The sequence below is a fragment of the Acinonyx jubatus genome, chromosome A1 (assembly GCF_027475565.1).
Source record: "Acinonyx jubatus isolate Ajub_Pintada_27869175 chromosome A1, VMU_Ajub_asm_v1.0, whole genome shotgun sequence".
Taxonomy (NCBI): Eukaryota; Metazoa; Chordata; class Mammalia; order Carnivora; family Felidae; genus Acinonyx; species Acinonyx jubatus.
Genome location: NC_069380.1, coordinates 171630384 through 171649869, shown reverse-complemented (window position 1 = coordinate 171649869; position 19486 = coordinate 171630384). Strand labels below are relative to the sequence as shown.

Sequence of the window (19486 nt, the reverse complement as noted above, 5' to 3'; positions counted from 1 at the left end):
TATGTCATTCAAGGTACTGATAACCTGTTTCGAAAGAGAAAGATCTACTCATTTCTCCCTGATGGAACACAAACATCCTATTTTAGAGCTGTTATGCTGACTATGAATTTGACTTTGTGGCCAGTCTGTTAAGATCTAATGTATTGGGGGGGGGGGGGGGTTGGGGAGGCAGAAACAAAAGGATTGAATGTGTTACAAATAATTTGATGTTAAAAGGATACAATAAAAAGGCACTGGTTTTTCAAAATACCAAGTTTACCATGCTTAGGTTCTATGACTGCGAGTAGGCAGAATGTAATAACAACTCTCAAAAGGACCAAAAAAACCCAAAAAACAACAAACAAAAAAAAGCTATCCACGTTTGAGAAAGCACTAAGGATTTTTATTGTCAAAACAAATAAGAAATACAAGCATACAGAACAGAAGACACAAATAAATTAATTATTCTGATCATTTTAGACTCCAGGGCTTCTCTATGGAAAGGTCAGCCCAGGTCCTTATGTAGACAGGACACTATCCAAAATAAAACACAACAGTGGGAATTTGAGACTGTGTTTAGAACAATGACTGAACATATACATGGTGAGAGGAAAAATAAATGTTCTTCAGTAACTTACATATTTATAAAAGTATGCAGCTCTTTGTGGGGGACGATTTCATATAGAAAATTTTTAAATTCTTCTACCTCTCAGAAAAAAAAAAAAGTTTTATGCTTCGCCTGAACAAGAAAATCAAAATGGAAAAAAAAAAATTCAAAATAGGGTGACACTGGTTTCACATGAACCTCAATGACTATAATCTAAATGTAGGTACCACCTTCCATACTAAAAAAGTTTAACATCCATTTATCTATACCAAACCAGTACACTAAATTTCCTCCCTTAGGAAGTTTTCAACCGAATTGTGAGTTACTCTCATTTTCAAAGCGCAAAAAAGGATATGCAAGACTAGTGTTTGCTCTGTGACACATAAGAGCTCCGGCGATGAGTGGCTGCAAGATGACATGATCCGTAAGGCCTACCGAAAGGCAAGGACGCTCCGGTTTCAGCATAGGGAGAGGGGTCCCTGCCGAGTCTGGCTCAAATAGATCTCAGGTGCCCCACGGACAAGGCTGGAACACACAGAAGTACACTAGTCAAGAGGGCCAAAGTCTAAACTAGCTCGTGAATACATCTATTTCATGGTTTCTCCATGCACACGTGTTGATAGTGGTAAAGACATCAAGAAGCCTCAGTTCTGGACCAACACAAACATTATTTACCTAGTAAGCAGTGATCAAAGTTCTTGTCTAAGGTAAATGATACAAAAATGGGTAATGAGGTCCCCCATACATCACTGCTGGGATTTAACTTTAAACCATACAAAATGGCTTCTTCCACACAAGGATAAGCTTTGCACTAACATTCCTCAAAACCCAATTATATCTCCAGCTCTAGCCTCGGTTTAAGAGGTTAAAAAAAAAAAAAAAAGAAACCTTTCCTATGTCAAAGCCAAGGTAAAAAGAGAATTGGATACAAGATATCCTCTATCCAGAGTCCCTGGAATACAAAGAGCTCTAGAAGCCAGTGGGTGTGAGCACATTTAAGTCACGGGGTTTGAGATTGTGGGTCCGTGGCGGTTGTTTCTTCCCTTCCACCACTGGGATGTCCATCTTGGGTGGCTTGAAGGTTGCTGGATCTTCAGCCATGCGGGTGGCCTGGGCACGGATCAGTTCCATCGGAGAAGGTTTCTGGGCTCCTCTGTAAGCCTGGGTGGCAAAACCTCCTATGGAAGTAAACCAAAAAGTAAATTATTTCAAAATTAGTAGCAGCTCCCAATATACATGGTAAAATGCCATCCACATGGGGTTTTTTTTGTTTGTTTTTGGTTTTTGGTTTTTTTTGAAGGAGCTGCCTTACCTGAATCAGACTTCTGGAGGGATCTTGGTCCAAAGAGGCTCCATTTATCTGCCAAGTTTCTGTCCTTGTCCCCACTTGCAGAATCCATGGGGCCAGGATTTGGGCCAGGTAAGGCTGTGGAAGAACCAGAAGTGAACCAGCCTCTGGAAGAGAAAGAATAAAGCATATCCTTATATCCCCTTCTGACACCTCTAGAAGCGCCTCATGCCAAAAGACTAGAACTGTCAGCTCCCCTGGCTCCCTCTGAAACCACAGGCTTAAGCTCCAATTTCACATGCAGCACTAGCTTCCTGGAAGCACGATGCAGCACGAAAGGCTCCCAGCAAGGGCTCACCTGGACTTCTGCTTAGGGGAGGAGTGCGGGGTGCTGCTGGGGGTGGACTGGGCTGAGGCCGGCTGCTTCTCTTCTCTTGTTATCTCTCCACTCTGTAGCTTTAATTTCTGTTCAGATGGGTGAGAAGGGACTTTTTTTAAATGACAGCAAATACAAAACAGCTAGTTTGGGTAGAAATAACTTGGTTCACACTTTAACCTCAGGCAAAAGGAAAAACGTTAATACGTAGAATAATTTTGATTACAGAACAGATATTTGATTTTGCCGTACTAGACAGAATTCCATCTTTAGGAGAATGTATTCATTCTACAACATATCTCAAATAGTTCTGTATTAAATACCGCAATAGAGCTTTTGCTTTCAGAGAAATAATTTTCCCACTTGCCAGCAAGTGAAAAACCAGAACACAAGCTATAGGCCTTTTCGGCCTTTTAAGGAGGCCCTTGAGCACTCATGCTGCTTCTCCTACCAGGTACAAGCCCTGCCATTCCCGGTGTCTCAAAGCCAAGACTCAGGCATGCTACTCCTCTCCAGCTAAATGCTTTTATGTGGAGCCTGCCCCTTTCCCTTCACTGGGGAAAGTCACTCTGGGTTCCTAACATACAGACTAGCCGTCTCGGAGGGGAGAGACAAGTCTACTTTTCAGTTCTTCTAGATCAAGGCCCGCTCCACCACCACGGTCTCTGTGCGCCATTATCTAGCAAGCCCAAGCTACATTCCAAACAAATGAGCATGTCTAAATGTTCTCCCACACTCAACATGTCAATTTATGTAAGCTGGCATTTCAGCCATCCTCACGTTCTACTCCTGTGGCCAAGATGCAGAAAATGGGCCAGCCAACTGGAAAAATTGCTCAACTGGAATTCTGACTGACACCTATCCTGGAAAGTTCTCAAAGACGGACAGTGCCCCTCTCCAGAATTATCTGCCTTGTCTGAGAGATTAAATGAGCCACCAACCCAACCCTGATGCCCTACAGCAGTGGTTTCTAAACTTAGGGTGCAAAGAATCATCTGGGATGCTCACTGCAAAACGCAAACAGTCCACAATGTCCTATATCCTTACCCACAAGCCACCAGTACCATATACTGTGCATCATGATCCTCTTATGACCCCTTAAGGAACCAGATTCCCAGACAACTTTGGAATATGGGGGGAAAAACACCGGGAAATAGGGAATCAGGAGATTTTGAGTTCTAGTACTGTGACTGGTTACATATATGACCTTGGGCCTCAGTCTCTTCATTTATAAAATATGGAGAACAGTATCTACCTCCAAGGATTAATACAAAGACTAAGTGAATCCAAGTGCTTCATAGATCACAAAGCACTATTAAGTGCCACCTAGTAGTCCCCGGCAGAAAATCCCTTGAAACTATGTCATTCATACAATTAGTCATTAACCTCATCAAAAATTATTCTTCATTCATTCCAATTTTAGAAATGAAAGGGCAAAAACATTTCAATTCTACCTGTGATTTTACTATTTTAAAAACTAGGGGAGCCTGGATGACTCAGTCGGTTAAGTGTCTGACTCTTGATTTCAGCTCAGGTCATGATTTCAGTTTGTGGGTTTGAGCCCCACATCGGGCTCCGTGCTGACAGTGCAGAGCCTAATTGGGATTCTTTCTCTCTGCCTCTCGCTCATACTCACTGTCTCTCTCAAAATAAATAAAATTTTAAAAATAAATTAAACATAGAGCATAACGTTCCTTTCCCGCTAAACTGTTGAGACTGTCCGATTCTCTTCTCTCCCTCAAAGTGTCACTCTGGTACACAAAGTACCCGCTCCATTGTTCATAACGTGCTCACACACATCATGTGTAAGCTCAGAGTCTCATCTGATCCCCCTGACCAGAAGGCAACAAGGCAGATACCCCCACTTTACAGATGGATAAGCAGAAACCAGAGGCTGAGAGTTCTGGAGCTCTCAACCAGAAAGTGCCACCACAGGTGGGACTAAACCAGTTCTGAAACGCTCACCCAATTCTGTCCACTGCTCTCCACAACCCCCGGCTGGCTGCGCTGGTAACTTGTAAGCCACACAGCCACATCTCGAGCTATGAGTGAGGAGGGCTTTCTTAACGTTCCTAAGAGACGAGCTTACGTGGAGTGCTTCTGCCACTCGCAGGTACTTGGTCTCCTCGGTGGTAAGGCCCTTGTGGGGTGTGTAGCCAGCATCTCTCAGCCCTGCCTGTTGCTCAAAACGCTGAATGCTCTCCTGGGTCTGTTCTGGGAACAGAGGAGATGATGGTCATGCCCATCCCCCTCGCCCACCACAAACTGGGGGAGATCTACACAGATGTCCGCTGTTCTCCCCAGAAGCAAGAGACCACACTGACCATCTGAGGAGGAGGGGTCCCCCAGACGGGCATCACGGCAGCAATGCTGAACCTCATACAAAAGTTCTCTAACCAGAAGGAAGCCTTCCCTCACACCAAACTAAAATAGGTTACTCCTAAAGGGATGGCCGGATCACCTGCAGGGAAACACTCCTTACCTTCCTTTATTTGTGCACTGACGTTTTTTTGTGTGTTTAGAAATGCAACATGGAGAAGGCAGCTGACATTCAGAAGTGGTGCAAGTTCTCCAAGCGTGGAGCTTCCCCAGACTCCCCACCCTCGTTACTCCCACAGAGACCTCTACCAAAGAGAAACGGGCTGCATTTAGGCCGGGTGGCAGCAAGGTCCCAAGTAGATCCAAACCACAGAGAACATGCTTTGACCTAGCCAAGGTCTGCTGATCCCACGTGTCTCAAGTGTGAGATCAGCCATCACGGTACCCGGCAGAAGACACAGGCAGACTCAGTGTTAGGTCAGTCTGACCCGTTTATCTCATCAGTAAGTCAGTTAATCTGCGGTATGACTGACAGCTGCATTTTTGCTTCATCTGTACACACACTACAAAACACACCCCTTCATACAGGAATGTGGCAGCTGGGGACCAAAAGCCTAGACACCAGATGTCCTTTATGAGTTAGCCATTCCCCTTCTAAGGAACTATTTTATTATCATCAGAAATAGAAGCAAAAGGAAAACAAATGCATAAAAATGTTTTCCAATTTTGCCAGGTGGCCACCTGAAAATTTTAAAAGCAGGAAAGGATTTAATGAATTACAGTTCACTAACACCAGGATTTTAAATGCAGAGGGTTTTTTGTTGCTTTTTTTAAATTTAAGACTAGAACAACAGCAAAGTTCATGGCATTATTAGTTGGGCAAAACAGAATGGTATGTCTATACCTGTGAGGATTTTAAATGCAGAGGGTTTTTTGTTGCTTTTTTTAAATTTAAGACTAGAACAACAGCAAAGTTCATGGCATTATTAGTTGGGCAAAACAGAATGGTATGTCTATACCTGTGATTACATAAAAACTTGCTCAAAAGTGGAAGTGACTAAACCAAACAAGTATCTGAGTGACAGGAGCACACTGGGCTGTTAACAACATTCTGCACTGGTGAGAAATGGGATCATCAATAAAGAAGTTAATACTGTGCTAAGACAATGCCTAAGCTTTTCTAACGCCTGCCACGATACCTTCTCAAGCTGGCAAAATACAAGTGGTAGTTGCTGATTCAAACAGTGCCTTTATGTAGGAATAAAAAAAAAAGTCCAAGGAGGAGTTTGGACTTTGGGTTCTTAGGTGAATTCTCCAAGAACTGCCCAAGACAAGTGGATGCCCTCCTGGAGCAGGTAAACAAAAACTTCCAACTTCAAAGCGGAGCCAACCAAGGAGCTCTGTGTGCTCGGCAGAGCTGCTGCTGACCAGCAGAGCTGTGGATCTAAGAGATGTTAATTAACTTCCCACAGCAACTAGAAGGGCCCTCAGAACCAAAAGTTTAGTTAATTTGTTACAAGGTTTTAAAAGGGAAAGAAGAAAAAAAAAAAAAAAAGCTAGCTCTCATTTCTGGTCTCATTAGACCCACAAACCACACATTCCTAAGACGATAAAGATGTCTGAGGCACCGAACTTGCCTCAGGTCCAGGAAGAGAAACAACTTTGAGCCTCTCAATTAAAAATAAGAAGTAGTAGTAGCGCAGGGCAGGTGGGAGATGCCTCAGCGTGTCACCATCTCCAGGACGGCCTGAGACAGCCACAGCAGCAGCAGCTCCCAGCCACTGAGCACTGGGGCCAGCTACACCTCCCCTCAGCCCACCAACCAGCTGCCTCATTTCACGGAGAGGGAAACAGTCTCGAGAGTTAACTAACTGGCCTGACGCCACACTAATGGATATGGGAAAATCAGATTGCATCAGCAGATCAGCAGGGATGCACCCAAATCAACTGAGATGCTCAATATTTGGCAAACCTTCCATTTAAATGATCGTCAGTACCGACGCCTCAGCAGCCAAGCTGACAAGGGCCAGGCACGGTCAGGACATGCCATGCTAAGGCATGGGAGTCTGCAGTATCCCCCACAGCTAGCTTGTAGGAAGCCCAAACTCTCCCCGCCCCTACTTCATTCTATTCTGAGGATGAAAAGTGCTTACTTGTGATCAGAGAATTCATGATGACATGAGTAGCTTTAGCCTTCACCACAGGGGCCTTGTCCACACTGTCAGTGGCCGATGACATGGTCATGGCAGGGGAGGAGACACTGGCCTCCCCTTCCTCCGCCTGTTCAAGAAAGGTAAGGAGGAGCTTGAGTAGGGCAGGGGAGTCACACACCTAAACTTACTCCTTTGGGGAAGAAGTTACCCAAATACCTTTCACCTGACAGGTAAGGAAATATCTGAAAGGGGGTTGGTTATCTCCACCCAATTACGTATGTATTATCCACAGTGAAAACACACAAAGACATTATATGAATAGTCTGAATTTATAAAAGTGGGAAAGCTGGGGGCGCCTGGGTGGCTCAGTCAGTTAAGCATCTCTTGACTTTGGCTCAGGTCACAATCTCACGGTTCCTGAGTTCAAGCCCTGCATCAGGCTTTGCACTGACCGCGCAGAGCCCACCGGGATTCTCTCTCTCCCTCCCTCTCTGCCCCTCCCCTGCTTGTGCATGCTCATGCTTTCTCTCAATAAATAAACTTTTAAAAAAATAAATAAAAGTGAGAAAGCCAGAATTTGAAGATTTGAGGTCTTCTACCTTCCCAGCCTCTGTATAATATACTATACGATTGTGTCCCTAAGAATGCAGGAGAAACATTACTAAGCCCTGACCATGTCCCAGTCACTATGCTGGCTTTGTTTAATCACTACATTTGCTAGGTGGTTCTCAAACTTTGCTGAGCATCAAAATCCCATGGAGGACTTGTTAAATAAAGATTGCTGGGCCCACCCCAGAGCTGATTCAACGAGTTCGGGGAGAGGCATGGGGGGGCTCTCAAGAATTCATGTTTCTGGAGCACCTGGGTGGCTCAGTCGGGTTAAACATCCAAGTCTTGATTTCAGCTCAGGTCATGATCTCACGGTTCATGAGTTCGAGCCCTACACGAGTGCTGACAGCTCAGAGCCTAGAGCCTGCTTCGGATTCTGGGTCTCCCTCTCTTTCTCTCTGCCTGTCTCCTGCTTGCACTCTGTCTCTGTCTGTCTGTGTGGGTCTCTCTCTCAAAAAGTAAATAAGCATTAAAAAAAAAAATCATGTTTCTAACAAATTCCCAGGTGATGCTAATGCCGCGAGCGCCCAGGACCACAGTTTGATGCCTACTGCTCTAAAGGTTCAAGTAACGGTCTTTAAAACAAATCAAAAATGGGGACGGGGGAGCTGGGGAAAATGGGTGATGGGCACTGAGGGCACTTGTTGCAATGAGCACTGAGTGCTGTACGTAAGCGATGAATCATGGGAATCTACTCCCAAAGCCAAGAGTACACTGTATATGCTGTATATTAGCTAACTTGACAATTAAATAAATAAATAAATAAATAAATAGCTAGCTAGCTAGCTAGCTCCTAACCTTTAACATGAGAAAGCTCAGACATGCCACCTCTGTAATCTAGACACCATGCTCAGGACTACCAGGAAGAAGAGAACTGGGTTTATTCTTTGTTCTCTGCTTCTCCAAAAGAATTGAGGAGAAAGATGGTCCAAAAGGAGGAGAGCAGAATAAAGTACTGAAATGCTGCATCCCTGTTACAAAATGGGATTTCTAGCTTTTAGCTGTAACCCTATTTGACTAAAAGGGACCTCTACTTCCTCACTTGGAGCGTGGTTGACTGTTTGGACACGGGGAGTCAGGACAAATGAGAGAATGCATGTAATGAGTCAAATCAAGCTTTCTTTTGAGAGAACAGTTGTTCCAAACTGTCAACTTTTCCAGCTGGGGCAGGATACAAAACTGGGAGCCCATCCCTTGCCCAGTGGAGTAAGCAGCAGCCTTTAGGACGGAAAGGGTGTGGCCCTTCAATGCACCATCAGAAGCCAGACCCATTTTCTGCCCTTGTCCCCCGAGTGTGCTGCTCTGGCCTTGAGGCCAGGCTGCCAGGCCCTTTCCCCCTGGCGCTCTTGTGCTTTCTAGACTAAATGTTTTCTCCTTCACAAATGACTGGGTCAGATTTCAGTAGATAACTGATCCAGGGAGTTCCCCTCAGAGCTGCAGGGGATGCTTTTGTAGACCGGAGCTCCCTATTTTGAGAGCTTCCTGTGGGAGGGGGTGGGCTGGGGGCCTCATCGGAAAGGAACGATCAAATACAGCTCTACCCAGTGAAAGTTAAGCCAGGAGTCACAGGAGCAGATACACACCTAACGTGTCAAGCCTCTTAATCTTTTTTGATTTGATCCCCCACAACACCTCCATGACATAAAGTATTCTCATCTCTCAGATGAAGACACTGTGACTCGGGGATGAAGCTGTGTTCCCAAGGTCATTGCTAGTACATAGACCTTTACGGGATTCTCACCCAGGTCTGCTTAAGCAGATGCGTACTGTGCACTTCCTGCCAGGCCCTGAGCTGTCACACAGCTCAAAGTTCAGTGAAACTAGCTGCAGGTTAAATGACCTCATGTGAACTTGGCAGGCCTAGTTTATTCAGGCAACAGTACCACCTTTCTTGGGTTCTTGATGGCTGGAGAGTCAGAAGCGAGGGAGACGCAGCCCCTGCAGTCAGGAAACAGGTCTATAACAAGCATGTGAGAACCTATGAAGCCAAACTACACAAAAGGGCTGGAGAGCAGATCAAGGTGCAACGAGGTGTGTGTGGGGTTATGTGTGTGTGTGTGTGACAGGTGGGCCTTAGGAAGGAGGCGCCTTTACGGAGGATAGCAATGGGAAGAGGCATCTGAGGCAGGAGGAACCGCATGAGGAAAGCACAGCATGTGTTCAGGAAAGAGCCATTTTTTCTCCTAATCACTCCATGAAAACTTTTTTTGGAAATCTACTTCACGCCAGGTCCTCTGCTAAATACTGCAGATGGGAGTATAAAACTGGACATGGCCCCTGCCCTCAAGAACCTCATGGAAGGTGATAAAAATCACGTAAAGTTTATGACAGGGGCACAGCAGAGAGCTCAAAGGGCAGCAGGATGGAGGAAAACCCTCCCAGAAGAGATGTCTGAGCTAAGATGTATTGTGCAGCTGAAGTAGGAGGAGGGGTGGGAGAACAGGACGGGGGCTGTAAACGGGACAGGGACTGTAAACATCCCAGCAGTGTGATGCAAAGACTTAGAGGCATAAGATACCCATCAAGTGCAAGAAATCTTAAATAATTTGCATGGTCGGATCACGGGGCGGGGAGATGACACAGCAGAGTCTCAGGTAAGAGAAGACACAGCCATTCTAGTTTGAATTCATAAAAAAAAGAAGGCCCACCAACTCCAGCTGAAGCACTGAGAACATACAGGGGGCTACCCAATTCAAAGGGTGCCAAGAGCCACTGAAGGCTTCTGGAGCAGACGAAGGAAAACGAAAAGGTTGGGCTTGCCAGAAGCAGTCAGTGGAGTCAGATACCTTGGCGAGGTGCTGATACTTGCGCTCTGGAATCACTGGCTTCCAGGGGATGCTGCCCATGTCCGATGGAGGAGGAGTCATGGGTGTAGGGTCCTCGAGGGCATCATCATAGCTGAATGCCCGGCGGTACATCCCGATGGGCAGGGACATCTTGCCTAGAGGCCCACTAGGCTCTAGAGCTAAGAACAGAGATACCTGTCAGGATGAGTTCAGCAGCTGAACATACTAGTATCTTTAAATTAATCTTTAGGCAGGAAAGCTCTGAAACACTCTCCTTCTGGGACAGAGCAATAGCTTGTTCTGGAATAGCTAATCCATTCAAGGAAAGGTAATGGTACTAAATCCTTCCTTTATGCCTGATGCTTTGAATTCTCCACTTTACCCATCCAGAAGCTCTAATCCATTTTTATGGAGCAGAAAAACAAACTTCAATTTAAAATTACCTGAGTAAGGTCATACACCTTCAAAGTACAGTTTGGAATCAAATCAAAACCCAAGCCTGATTTCGAAGCTATGTTCTTTATGCCACAGAAGCCACCCAACGGCAAAGCCAAGGCTCTCAACTCATGTAGGACTAAAGATATGCAGTTCTTGTTCCCATTTTATAGATAACGAAACTAAGGCCTACAGGTAAAGTGATTTGGCAAAGCTCATACAGAAAGTAGCCAGCTGGGGCACAACTGCAAATCTTCTGCCTTCTTTACCTACTCTACCAAAGAAAACAAGAGTGCCATGATAAGAAATAATTAGGGGCACCTGGGTGACTCAGTTGGTTAAGCATCTGACTTCAGCTCAGGTCATGATCTCACGTTTCATGAGTTCGCGCCCCACGTCGGGCTCACTGCTGTCAGAGCAGAACCACTTCGGATCCTCTGTCCCCCTTGCTCTCTGGCTCCCGCCTCCCGCCCCCGCAAAGTAAGTAAGTAAGTAAGTAAGTAAGTAAGTAAGTAAATAAATAAATAAATAAATAAATAAAACATTAAAGTATATATTTTTTAAAAAGATATAATTAAAGCATTTCCTGTCCAGAGTCACCTCTAGTTTTGAGCAGTCTGTGTGATTTAAACAGCAGAGCCAATTTCCATCACAGAAATTGTTGACAACCACTCTCATAAAGCACTGCCGGCTGATCCTGCCATTCCTGTCCACTGAACTCACTGGCGGAAGGAATGTCCCACTGTGACACAGGCACCCTACTTCAAGGGCACTCTCAGTTCTGCCAGACCAGGGAGCAAAGTTCATTTTGTTTGTTTGCTAATCCTTTCACTGCAGAACTGATGTCCAGATCCTCCCTTCAGCATGACATTTTCCTGCTTAAAATTATATCATAACTCTCTAAGACATCAACTTCAATGGCAGGAAGTCCCAAACCAGCAAAGACACTTCATTGAAAGAGCAAGGGGAACAAGCAGCTACCATTATTATTAACATTAATAATAATTACTAACAAATCCACAGAAATAAAGAATCAATGGTTGCCAGGGACTAGGATGAAACAGAGGAGAAGTGATTGCTAATGGGTACAAGGTTTTCTTTTTGGGGTGGTGAAACGCTCGGGAATTAAATGGTGGGGATGGTTGCACAACCATGGGAATATACGAATCACCACTAAACTGTTCACTTTGAATGGGAATTTTACGGCATGTGAAGTAACTCAATTAAAACAAACACACAAGCAAATAATAATTACCAAATACCGTTCCTTGCTGAGCAGTTACATCCCTCATCTTACTTAATGCTCATTAAGCAGATATTCTTCCCATTTTCCAGCTCAGGAAACTGAGGCATTGAACTTAAGTGACACCCAGGTAGCAAGGTGGGGACTGCATCATAGATCTAAGCCAGTGCTCACACTCTATGTGCAACACTCCATCCTCCCCACACTCAAACTTTAACCTAATGAGTGCAACCCTATAGCCCAGATGGTTACAGGGAATTCATGTGATCACAACAATGATGAAAGACAAACTATAATGCAAACTGATGATGTTAGAGACCAGAGACAGATCCACATCGAGAGACGTGGGGGAGACTCCTAATAATCCACCTAATTTGGGAGCAATTTCAAAGTATCTTAAAGACCCCTCTTAGCAGCCATCCCAACAGCCCTTCTAAAAATAATACTAAGTCAGCTAAAATTTATTAGGAAATATATTCCTACAGATAGAGACCAAAAAACTGAGCAGTACATGTATATTCATCACTAATTTTTTAACTCACATTTTCACATATGTTACATTTAATCTTCACAGCAACCTTGAAAGACAGGCAGTATCTCTCTACTGAGAATCAAAATTTGAGGGATTCAGATCTGATTAAAAATCACTGGTCCTTCCCACTAAAACAGTCCTAGGAGGGATCAATGACTTTAGTAACCCAGAAGGTACTGCCCTACACAGGCCCAGGACTCATTAGATGTTGCTGTGAGGGTTTTCACGACTGCCCAAATTTAATCTGCCTTTAAATCAGGCTGGTGCCTTTTTGCCCAGACCTCCATTCTGCCCACCCCCATCCCCTCAAAAAAGGGGGATAGGTACAGTCATTTTTGGTACATACTATTAGAACTACACAACTTATTCTGAATTCTTATTTGATATCTGTAGGAAAGTGACAAATTTGGTATATGCTTAAGTGAAATGACTGTACGCTTATGAGTGAGGGTTTGGGTTTGTACCCTGGCTGGGTAGTTAGCAAGATAATATTTAAATGATGCCAATCTATTAAGTTTACATACTTGCCTGGAGGCAGAAAGTAACCATTAATATATGGTTGAGAAAAAAATTGGTTTCTATCTAGCTTAAAACATTAAGGGCAAAACAAAACTTTATCAAAAAGAATTAAGTTTACCAGGCACTTCTGGTTGTCTCGAAGCCATTGAAAGACTGGGATCCAGGTGCTTTTTCTATATAGAATTCGGAGCTGAGTGCCTGCCACCTAATAAAAATAACAAAGGGCATTTTCTTACAGTGAACACGAAAGAATAGCTCCAATCCTGTTCTTCTGACAGGCACACAGTTTTACAGCTTGTTCACAAGGTTGAAGCACACTTCAACCTTGGTTGAAGAGCCAATGGGTGGGTGACAAACATACAAACATGCCAAAGATGACTTAAAAAAAAAAAAAGGATAAAGTCAAAGGTCTCACCACACTCATGGCTGATCTTAACACCTGTGATATGACAAAGACACTAACACGTGGTGAAAAGGTCACCTTACCAGAGTGAAATGATGTGACGATTATGCTGACAGACAGGTATTAATGAGGAACATTGTCCAGCTGCTGTGAATTAGCAAAGCTGCTTGGGAAGAGTCCATCCATTTCAGAGGTTCTACGAATAACAAACAACCAGCATTGGTAGAGCCCTTCAGAGTCTGCCAAACACCTTCCTATACATTCATGTATTCCCCACAACCTCGCAACAGTGATTATAAACATTTCATTTTTAAGTAAGTTAGGACCCAGGGTCCATACAACTTAACCCACAGCAAGGAGCTATTTACCATAATGGTTAAACTCATTCTTTGTTGCCAGCATTAACATTCTATTCATAAGCATTTTCTACTCTGCAAAGCGGGCACTTTCTATCCCCTATAATTTTAAAAGAAGGAAACTAAAACTCAGGAGATGTATATATGTGATTTGTCCACTGTCACAGATAAGTGGCCCATCTGCAAGGCTGATAGTTTCACCCCCATTTTACAGGGGAATTAAAACAAAGCCCTTGGGGGCACCTGAGTGGCTCAGTTGGTTAAGCATATGACTTCAGCTCAGTTCATGATCTCACAGCTCTTGAGTTCCAGGCCCTCCTGGGGTTCTGTGCTGACAGCTCAGAGCCTGGCGCTTGCTTCAGGCTCTGTGTCTCCCTCTCTCTCCGCCCCTCCACTGCTTGCACTCTCTCTCTCTAAAATAAACATTAAAAAATATTTTTAAAAAAGCCCTCAAAAAGCCAAGTTATTTGCTTTTCAACTTGCTGCACTGACCCTCTATCCTGAAAGCTCAGAGGACAAACTAGTTAGTTCTTCATTAAAAAACATCGCAGAAACCAAAGTTCAGCATCTTCCGGGTCCAGGAAGCATTCCGACCCACATACAGCCCCTTCCTCTTCCCCTTCCCTTTCCCCATTCGCACTCCCCCGCAGGGTTCACGCTGCTCCTGCACAGGATACAGAACAAAGCCACAAGGATTTGAAAGGCCAGGTCTGACCCAACCCCCCTCCCACCCCGCGAATCTAAGAAAAAGGAGATTAAGGCCGCGGCCTGGCACAAGCCGAAGGTTCCCCGAGGGCAGGGCAAGGCAGAGGCATGGGGTGAGGGCTAGGAGTGGGGTTCCCGGGCTAGCCCAGTCTGAGGAAGCAGAGACCAGGCCTGGTGCGGGGATGCAGGGGGATCATCAGACAGACGTCCCACTAGACAACCTCCCAGAAGGCGGGGCAAGAGAAGCTAGGGGCTGTGGGGCCGAGCTCTGACCCTGGGTAGGGGACAAGGGCGAGCCACGGAGAGGCCCTCTGCCAGCGCCTCGGTGGAGGGGCCACAGGCACGCCCCTCCGTATGCCCGCAGGACACAGCCCCAAGGAGGGCCAGGCCTGGGCCGTCTGGTTACCTGTTCTTCCGCCGCCGCGGGGCTGCCTGCGGCCAGAGCTCCGGCACTAAAGAGGCTCCGAGGACCCCTGTCTCACGAGACGCTGTGGTGCATTCGGGACCCAAGCCATGGTGCGAGCAGCGTCGTGCCTGTGGAGACACCGAAGGCCTCAGGCACCAACCAAAGAGCACTGGCCGGCAGCGACCGGCAGCCTTCCTGCAAAGCCTTCCGAGGTCTCGTCACATCACGCGAGACTTGGCCCGAGAGGCCCTCGGGGCATGCTGGGAACTGTAGTCCACGGTCCAGAAGGCCGCACAACTTCAGCCGCACCGCGAGTTAGGGGCGGGGCCACAGTTGCAGGTGTGAAACTAGCCAGTTCCCAGAGGAAAAGCCACCCTTTACCACCATTCTGTGCTTTGGTCTATGACAGGCTGAGAAAGATGGAGGTGCCATTGCAAAGTGAAACCCTGAAACCCGTTTCAGGGAGGTGATTTTGAGGCCCAGAGAGATGAGAAGTCACTTAAGGAAGTGAGCCTGAGCCGGAACCCTCTTCCAGGAATAGATAGGTTATGCAGGGTTCATACTAACAGCACAACCGAGAAGAGCTATCCGCACCTGCTCTCCCCTCCATAAGACGGTCCTAATATCATGTCCCTTTTACACTAAGGAAAGTGATACTTGGAGAGGTGCCAGCTCAAATTTCACATCCTGAAGGAAGACCTTTTTTTCCCCTAATAGTGTTTACAAATCTGACAGAACAACAAAGTTGAGGAAGTAAAAGAAGATGGGGGAAAAAATCTACCTCCGTTTCTACCCCACGTCCAAAGCTTGCCATCAAGGCTCTTCTCAGGAGGGCTCTGAGGGTTGGGGGTGGGTCTCACATTTAGATTTCTGCATTTGACGTTTGCTGGGCCTACTAGAAGGCCTGAGAGGCTTTGCTCCCGCGACTTTAAACGTGAGTGCCATTACCAAACCTGTGAATGAATTCAGGTCTTTTATAAATTCTATAATTAGCTTATGAATAGCACAATTATCTTGCAGTGTGGTTTGTGTGTTAAAAGTGTTAATTTGTTAATTTGGAACTTTTAAAATATGCTGTAATCTTTTTCATTCTGCAGAAGCAGAGCTGACACGTTGCCCTCCTCCGTTAAGAGGATAGGCCGCACAGAACATTTCAGTCAAAATGGGAGAAACAGGACTTTGCACCCTTCTATAAGTGATAATGATCGGTTTGTTCTTATCATCAAATAAATTAAAACTAGAGTGTTTCCTGATGTTCTAATACAACTTTATCCCTGACCTTTAATGATACAAATTTCTGAACCTATGGCATTATGTTGATATCATGTAAGAAAATTGCTGTTTCCCACAAAAAACCAGACTGTAAACTTTCAACCTTTACAATCTTAAGTTTTCCCCTTTAAATGGGTGTTGTATTTTTTATACCTCTCTCTCTGCCTCTCTCCTCCTTGTGCAAGAGCACATGCACACATGTGCACACACACACACACTCTCTCTCTAAAATAAATATTATAAATAAAATAAATAAATAAATAAGTGATTTTGTCTCTGAATTGCCTTTTTGCACCTCCTTGGGCATTTCATACTTTAACAAATTTGGAGCTTCGAAAATTAGAATTGACCAGGACCTCTCTTGTATCCACACTGGATGCCCCAAAACATCCTACATTCCTACTTCATGGGGAAATAAAATACAATTATTTCAAAGCCTGGTGTCTCTTAGCAGCCTTATTTGCAAGTAAACTACTTTTCTAAAGGGTATGGTTGCATTGCTAAGGAGGAGTCAGTCAATCAAAACTGAATCCATCAGGCCCAAGAAGGGCCTTTTAAGCTGTTTGAGCTCAGGCCTTCTTTTGCAGCTCCTGGTGTGGATTTCTTGTAGCAATAGAAGTTCCCTTTCATCCCCTCCTTTGTGCTTTTTTTCTGACTCTGGTTTTGGTTCATAACCAAGCTTGCTCCCAGTTATATACACAGCCACTTTATTTCCCCAAGAGTGGCAGCATCATTGAGAAGTTTGTCTTTGAGGTCTGACTGTATGGTTCTTGTCTGGGGGCAGACAACAGTCAGGGGTCCCTGTATGTGACTGACCAGGGAAACTGGTTGCCTTTTTATGTATGTTTACAACATATACTTACTATGAAACTAATTTTCTAAATGCTTTTGTCTCTGGGGGCACCGGAGTGGCTCAGTTGGTTAAGCACCCGACCCTTGATTTCAGCTCAGGTCATGATCTCATGATATCGAGCCCTGGGATCCTCTCTCTGCCCCTCTCCTGCTTGTGCAAGAGCACATACACACACGTGCACACATACACACTCTAAAATAAATGTTATGAATGAATAAATAAATAAATAAATAAATAAATAAATAAGTGCTTTTGTCTCTGAATTGCCTTTCTGCACCTCCTTGGGCATTTCATACTTTAACAAATTCGGACCTTCGAAAATTACAATTGACCAGGACCTCTCTTGCATCTACCCTGGATGCCCCAAAGCATCCTACATTCCTACTTCATGGGGGAGGAGGCAGGGCGCAGGACCAAATTCTGCTTACCTGCCTTCCTCCTTAGACTTGCCGACATTCTCAACCACCCATCAGCAGACAGGAGCTTGTTTACTGAGATGGGAGCAAGTGGAGCATTTGCATTTCTGGGGTTTCTAGACTGGGAGCTCTATCTGGAAGCCTGCCCCACGTATCATCACAGATGAGGCATTTCCATTGCTCACTCAGCAGCAGAGAAAATGAACGCTCTCAAGGGGACCTTGCCAAAGATACCTCAGCCGGCCAAGAAATGGTAGAGTTGAAATTCAAGCCCAAGGCTTGAATGCCCGCTGATAGTTTGGCCGCAGGTTGTCCTTGGCCTCAGCTCCTCCACTTTTAATATCCCTGGGGCAAGAGAGTTAAAGGCACATTCCTACAGAGAAAAAAAAAACTAGAAGTAGCATCTCCCTCTAGTGGTGGCGGGGAAAGATTTCACTGAAGAGATTAATTAAAGGATGTTGGGTCAACAGTCAGACTCCCCTTAGAGACCAGTTTGTCCAGCCTGATATTACAGGTGGTGCAACTAAGGTACAGAAAACAGAAGGAACCAGGCCAATGTCACACAGTCTGGGGCAGTTAATTAAATAGAAAATGTGTTCTTGTGTCTTACTTAATGTCAGATATCATGCTCAGTGCTTGGGATACACTGGGGAGAAGGACACAGTCTGTTATGGGCTGAATTGTGTCCTCCCAAAAGTCACATGTTGAGGCCCCAAACCTCAGTGACTCAGAACAGTATTTGGAGGTAAAGTCTTTAAAGGATAATTTAGTTAAAATAAGGCTGGTGTCCTTGTAAGTAGAAGAAACCCCAGGGTTGCACACACGTAGAGGAAAGGCCACGTGACGATACAGTAAGAAGGCAATTAACTGCAAGCCAAGGAGAGAGGACTCAAAAGACACCAAGCCTGCCACCATCTTGATCTTAGACTTCTAGCCTCCAAAACTGTGAGAAAATAAATTTCTGTTGTTTAAACCACCCAGTGTATGGTCCTTTTTATGGCAACCCTAGCAAACTAACATGAGGAAACACGATAAATGAATGGTTATGAATAACTACAAATCAAACGTCCTGGAGCAATAGCACCAGGTACTATGTAATAGAAGGACTGACTCGGAAATGTCAGGGGAGATTGCCCACAGAGATACAAGTTTAGAAGCAAGGAAGTGGGTGGAAGAGGGTACTCCAAGTGGGGCACCACAGTAAGGGCAGAGACTCAAAGGTAAGAGAAAGCTTGTGTCTGAAGAACTGAGAGAAGGTAAAGCTGAGGGTAGGGACTATGAGGTTGGGCTTTACAGGCCAAGGTAGGGAGTTCTGTTTTTTCCCTGAAAGCCCAGAGGATAAGGGGCCCTCTCAAAGTAGATATAGTGTAAACAATTCTGAAGTCAGCCTTTGGTGAGGAAGGGAGAGGACAGTTAGAAAGGTTAGTTGCAGTGGGTCCTAGTGTGATTTTGTTAGGCCAGGTTTTGTTAGGCTAGAAGGGTTTATCAGGATGGTAGAAATCAGTACATTTAAATGCAGCTGGGAAGAATCAAGCAGAGAGGGAGGTGTGGAAGATGTGACTGAGTGAGGGCTTAAAAGCCCTGAGAAGCAAGAAGGGGCACCTGGCATTCTGCAAATTACCTAGGGCCTCTGAGCTTTTCAGGGACCCACAAAAATCTTTGAGTGCTAAATGTAGAATTATTGCCTCCAAAATTGTTTTTAAACCATACCTAATCAAACTTATTGTTTAGTTAAATGACGGCACAACAGATTATTACGTCAACTTCCTTTATGGCAATATTTAATGTTCATAAAAATGGCATTACATTTGAAAACAATTTGGGAGTTAGATTTTTCTTACCTTAAAATAAATTCCAAGTGGCACCTTAGTGCTCCTAAGGCGGGGACGTGGAGGGAGGGGAGGGGAGGGGAAAGCATTGCCAATCACAAATTAGACAAGTTACCTGCAGCTAAGTAATTAAATTCTCAAAAAAAGTATTTAAGATTTTTACAGCAAAAATATATATTTCATATAGGAAGTGAGTACATCTGAATATGTTTGGTGTGGTACGTGGTGAATAAATAAAGACAGACTAGGGCCAAAGAAGATCTAAAAGTCACTGTGGGGGGTGGGGTGAGCCAGATCGTGTGACATATAGGAGACTAATACTGAAGAGGAGGAAGTTTTCAAGGGATTTGGCACAGGAATATTGGCAAGCCCCACTCTAATGGCTTTTTTGTTGTCTGTG

The 19486-nt window shown here is 44.8% G+C and overlaps 1 protein-coding gene across 3 annotated transcripts; it reads right to left on the bottom strand.

The window, feature by feature from the left end:
* Positions 1–360: 360 nt before the first annotated feature.
* KIAA1191 (KIAA1191 ortholog) lies at positions 361–14939 on the bottom strand. Of its 3 annotated transcripts, none has more exons than XM_015072710.3 (9): positions 14717–14939; positions 13333–13445; positions 12965–13051; positions 10118–10296; positions 6723–6849; positions 4340–4464; positions 2233–2339; positions 1899–2041; positions 361–1764 (listed from the first exon to the last, which is right to left on the bottom strand). In XM_015072710.3, the coding sequence occupies exons 3-9, from the start codon at positions 12990–12992 to the stop codon at positions 1556–1558; spliced, it is 918 nt and encodes a 305-aa protein (XP_014928196.1). In that variant the 5' UTR covers positions 12993–13051; positions 13333–13445; positions 14717–14939; the 3' UTR covers positions 361–1555. The 3 variants fall into 3 exon arrangements, with proteins under 3 accessions (XP_014928196.1, XP_053082258.1, XP_014928197.1); XM_053226283.1 differs by lacking the exon at positions 14717–14939 and adding an exon at positions 14098–14116; XM_015072711.3 differs by lacking the exon at positions 12965–13051.
* Between the last annotated feature and the right edge of the window lie 4547 nt (positions 14940–19486).

Bases quoted from the DNA above. Each gene is read 5' to 3' on its own strand.
- KIAA1191 (XM_015072710.3), bottom strand. From the start codon at position 12,992: ATGGCTTCGAGACAACCAGAAGTGCCTG. The intron at 6,850-10,117 runs GTATCTGACTCC...TTTCTTGAACAG, and splicing joins AGTATCAGCACCTCGCCAAG to GCGGAGGAAGGGGAGGCCAG. The intron at 2,340-4,339 runs GTAAGCTCGTCT...CCATCTGAACAG, and splicing joins GAGTGGCAGAAGCACTCCAC to AAATTAAAGCTACAGAGTGG.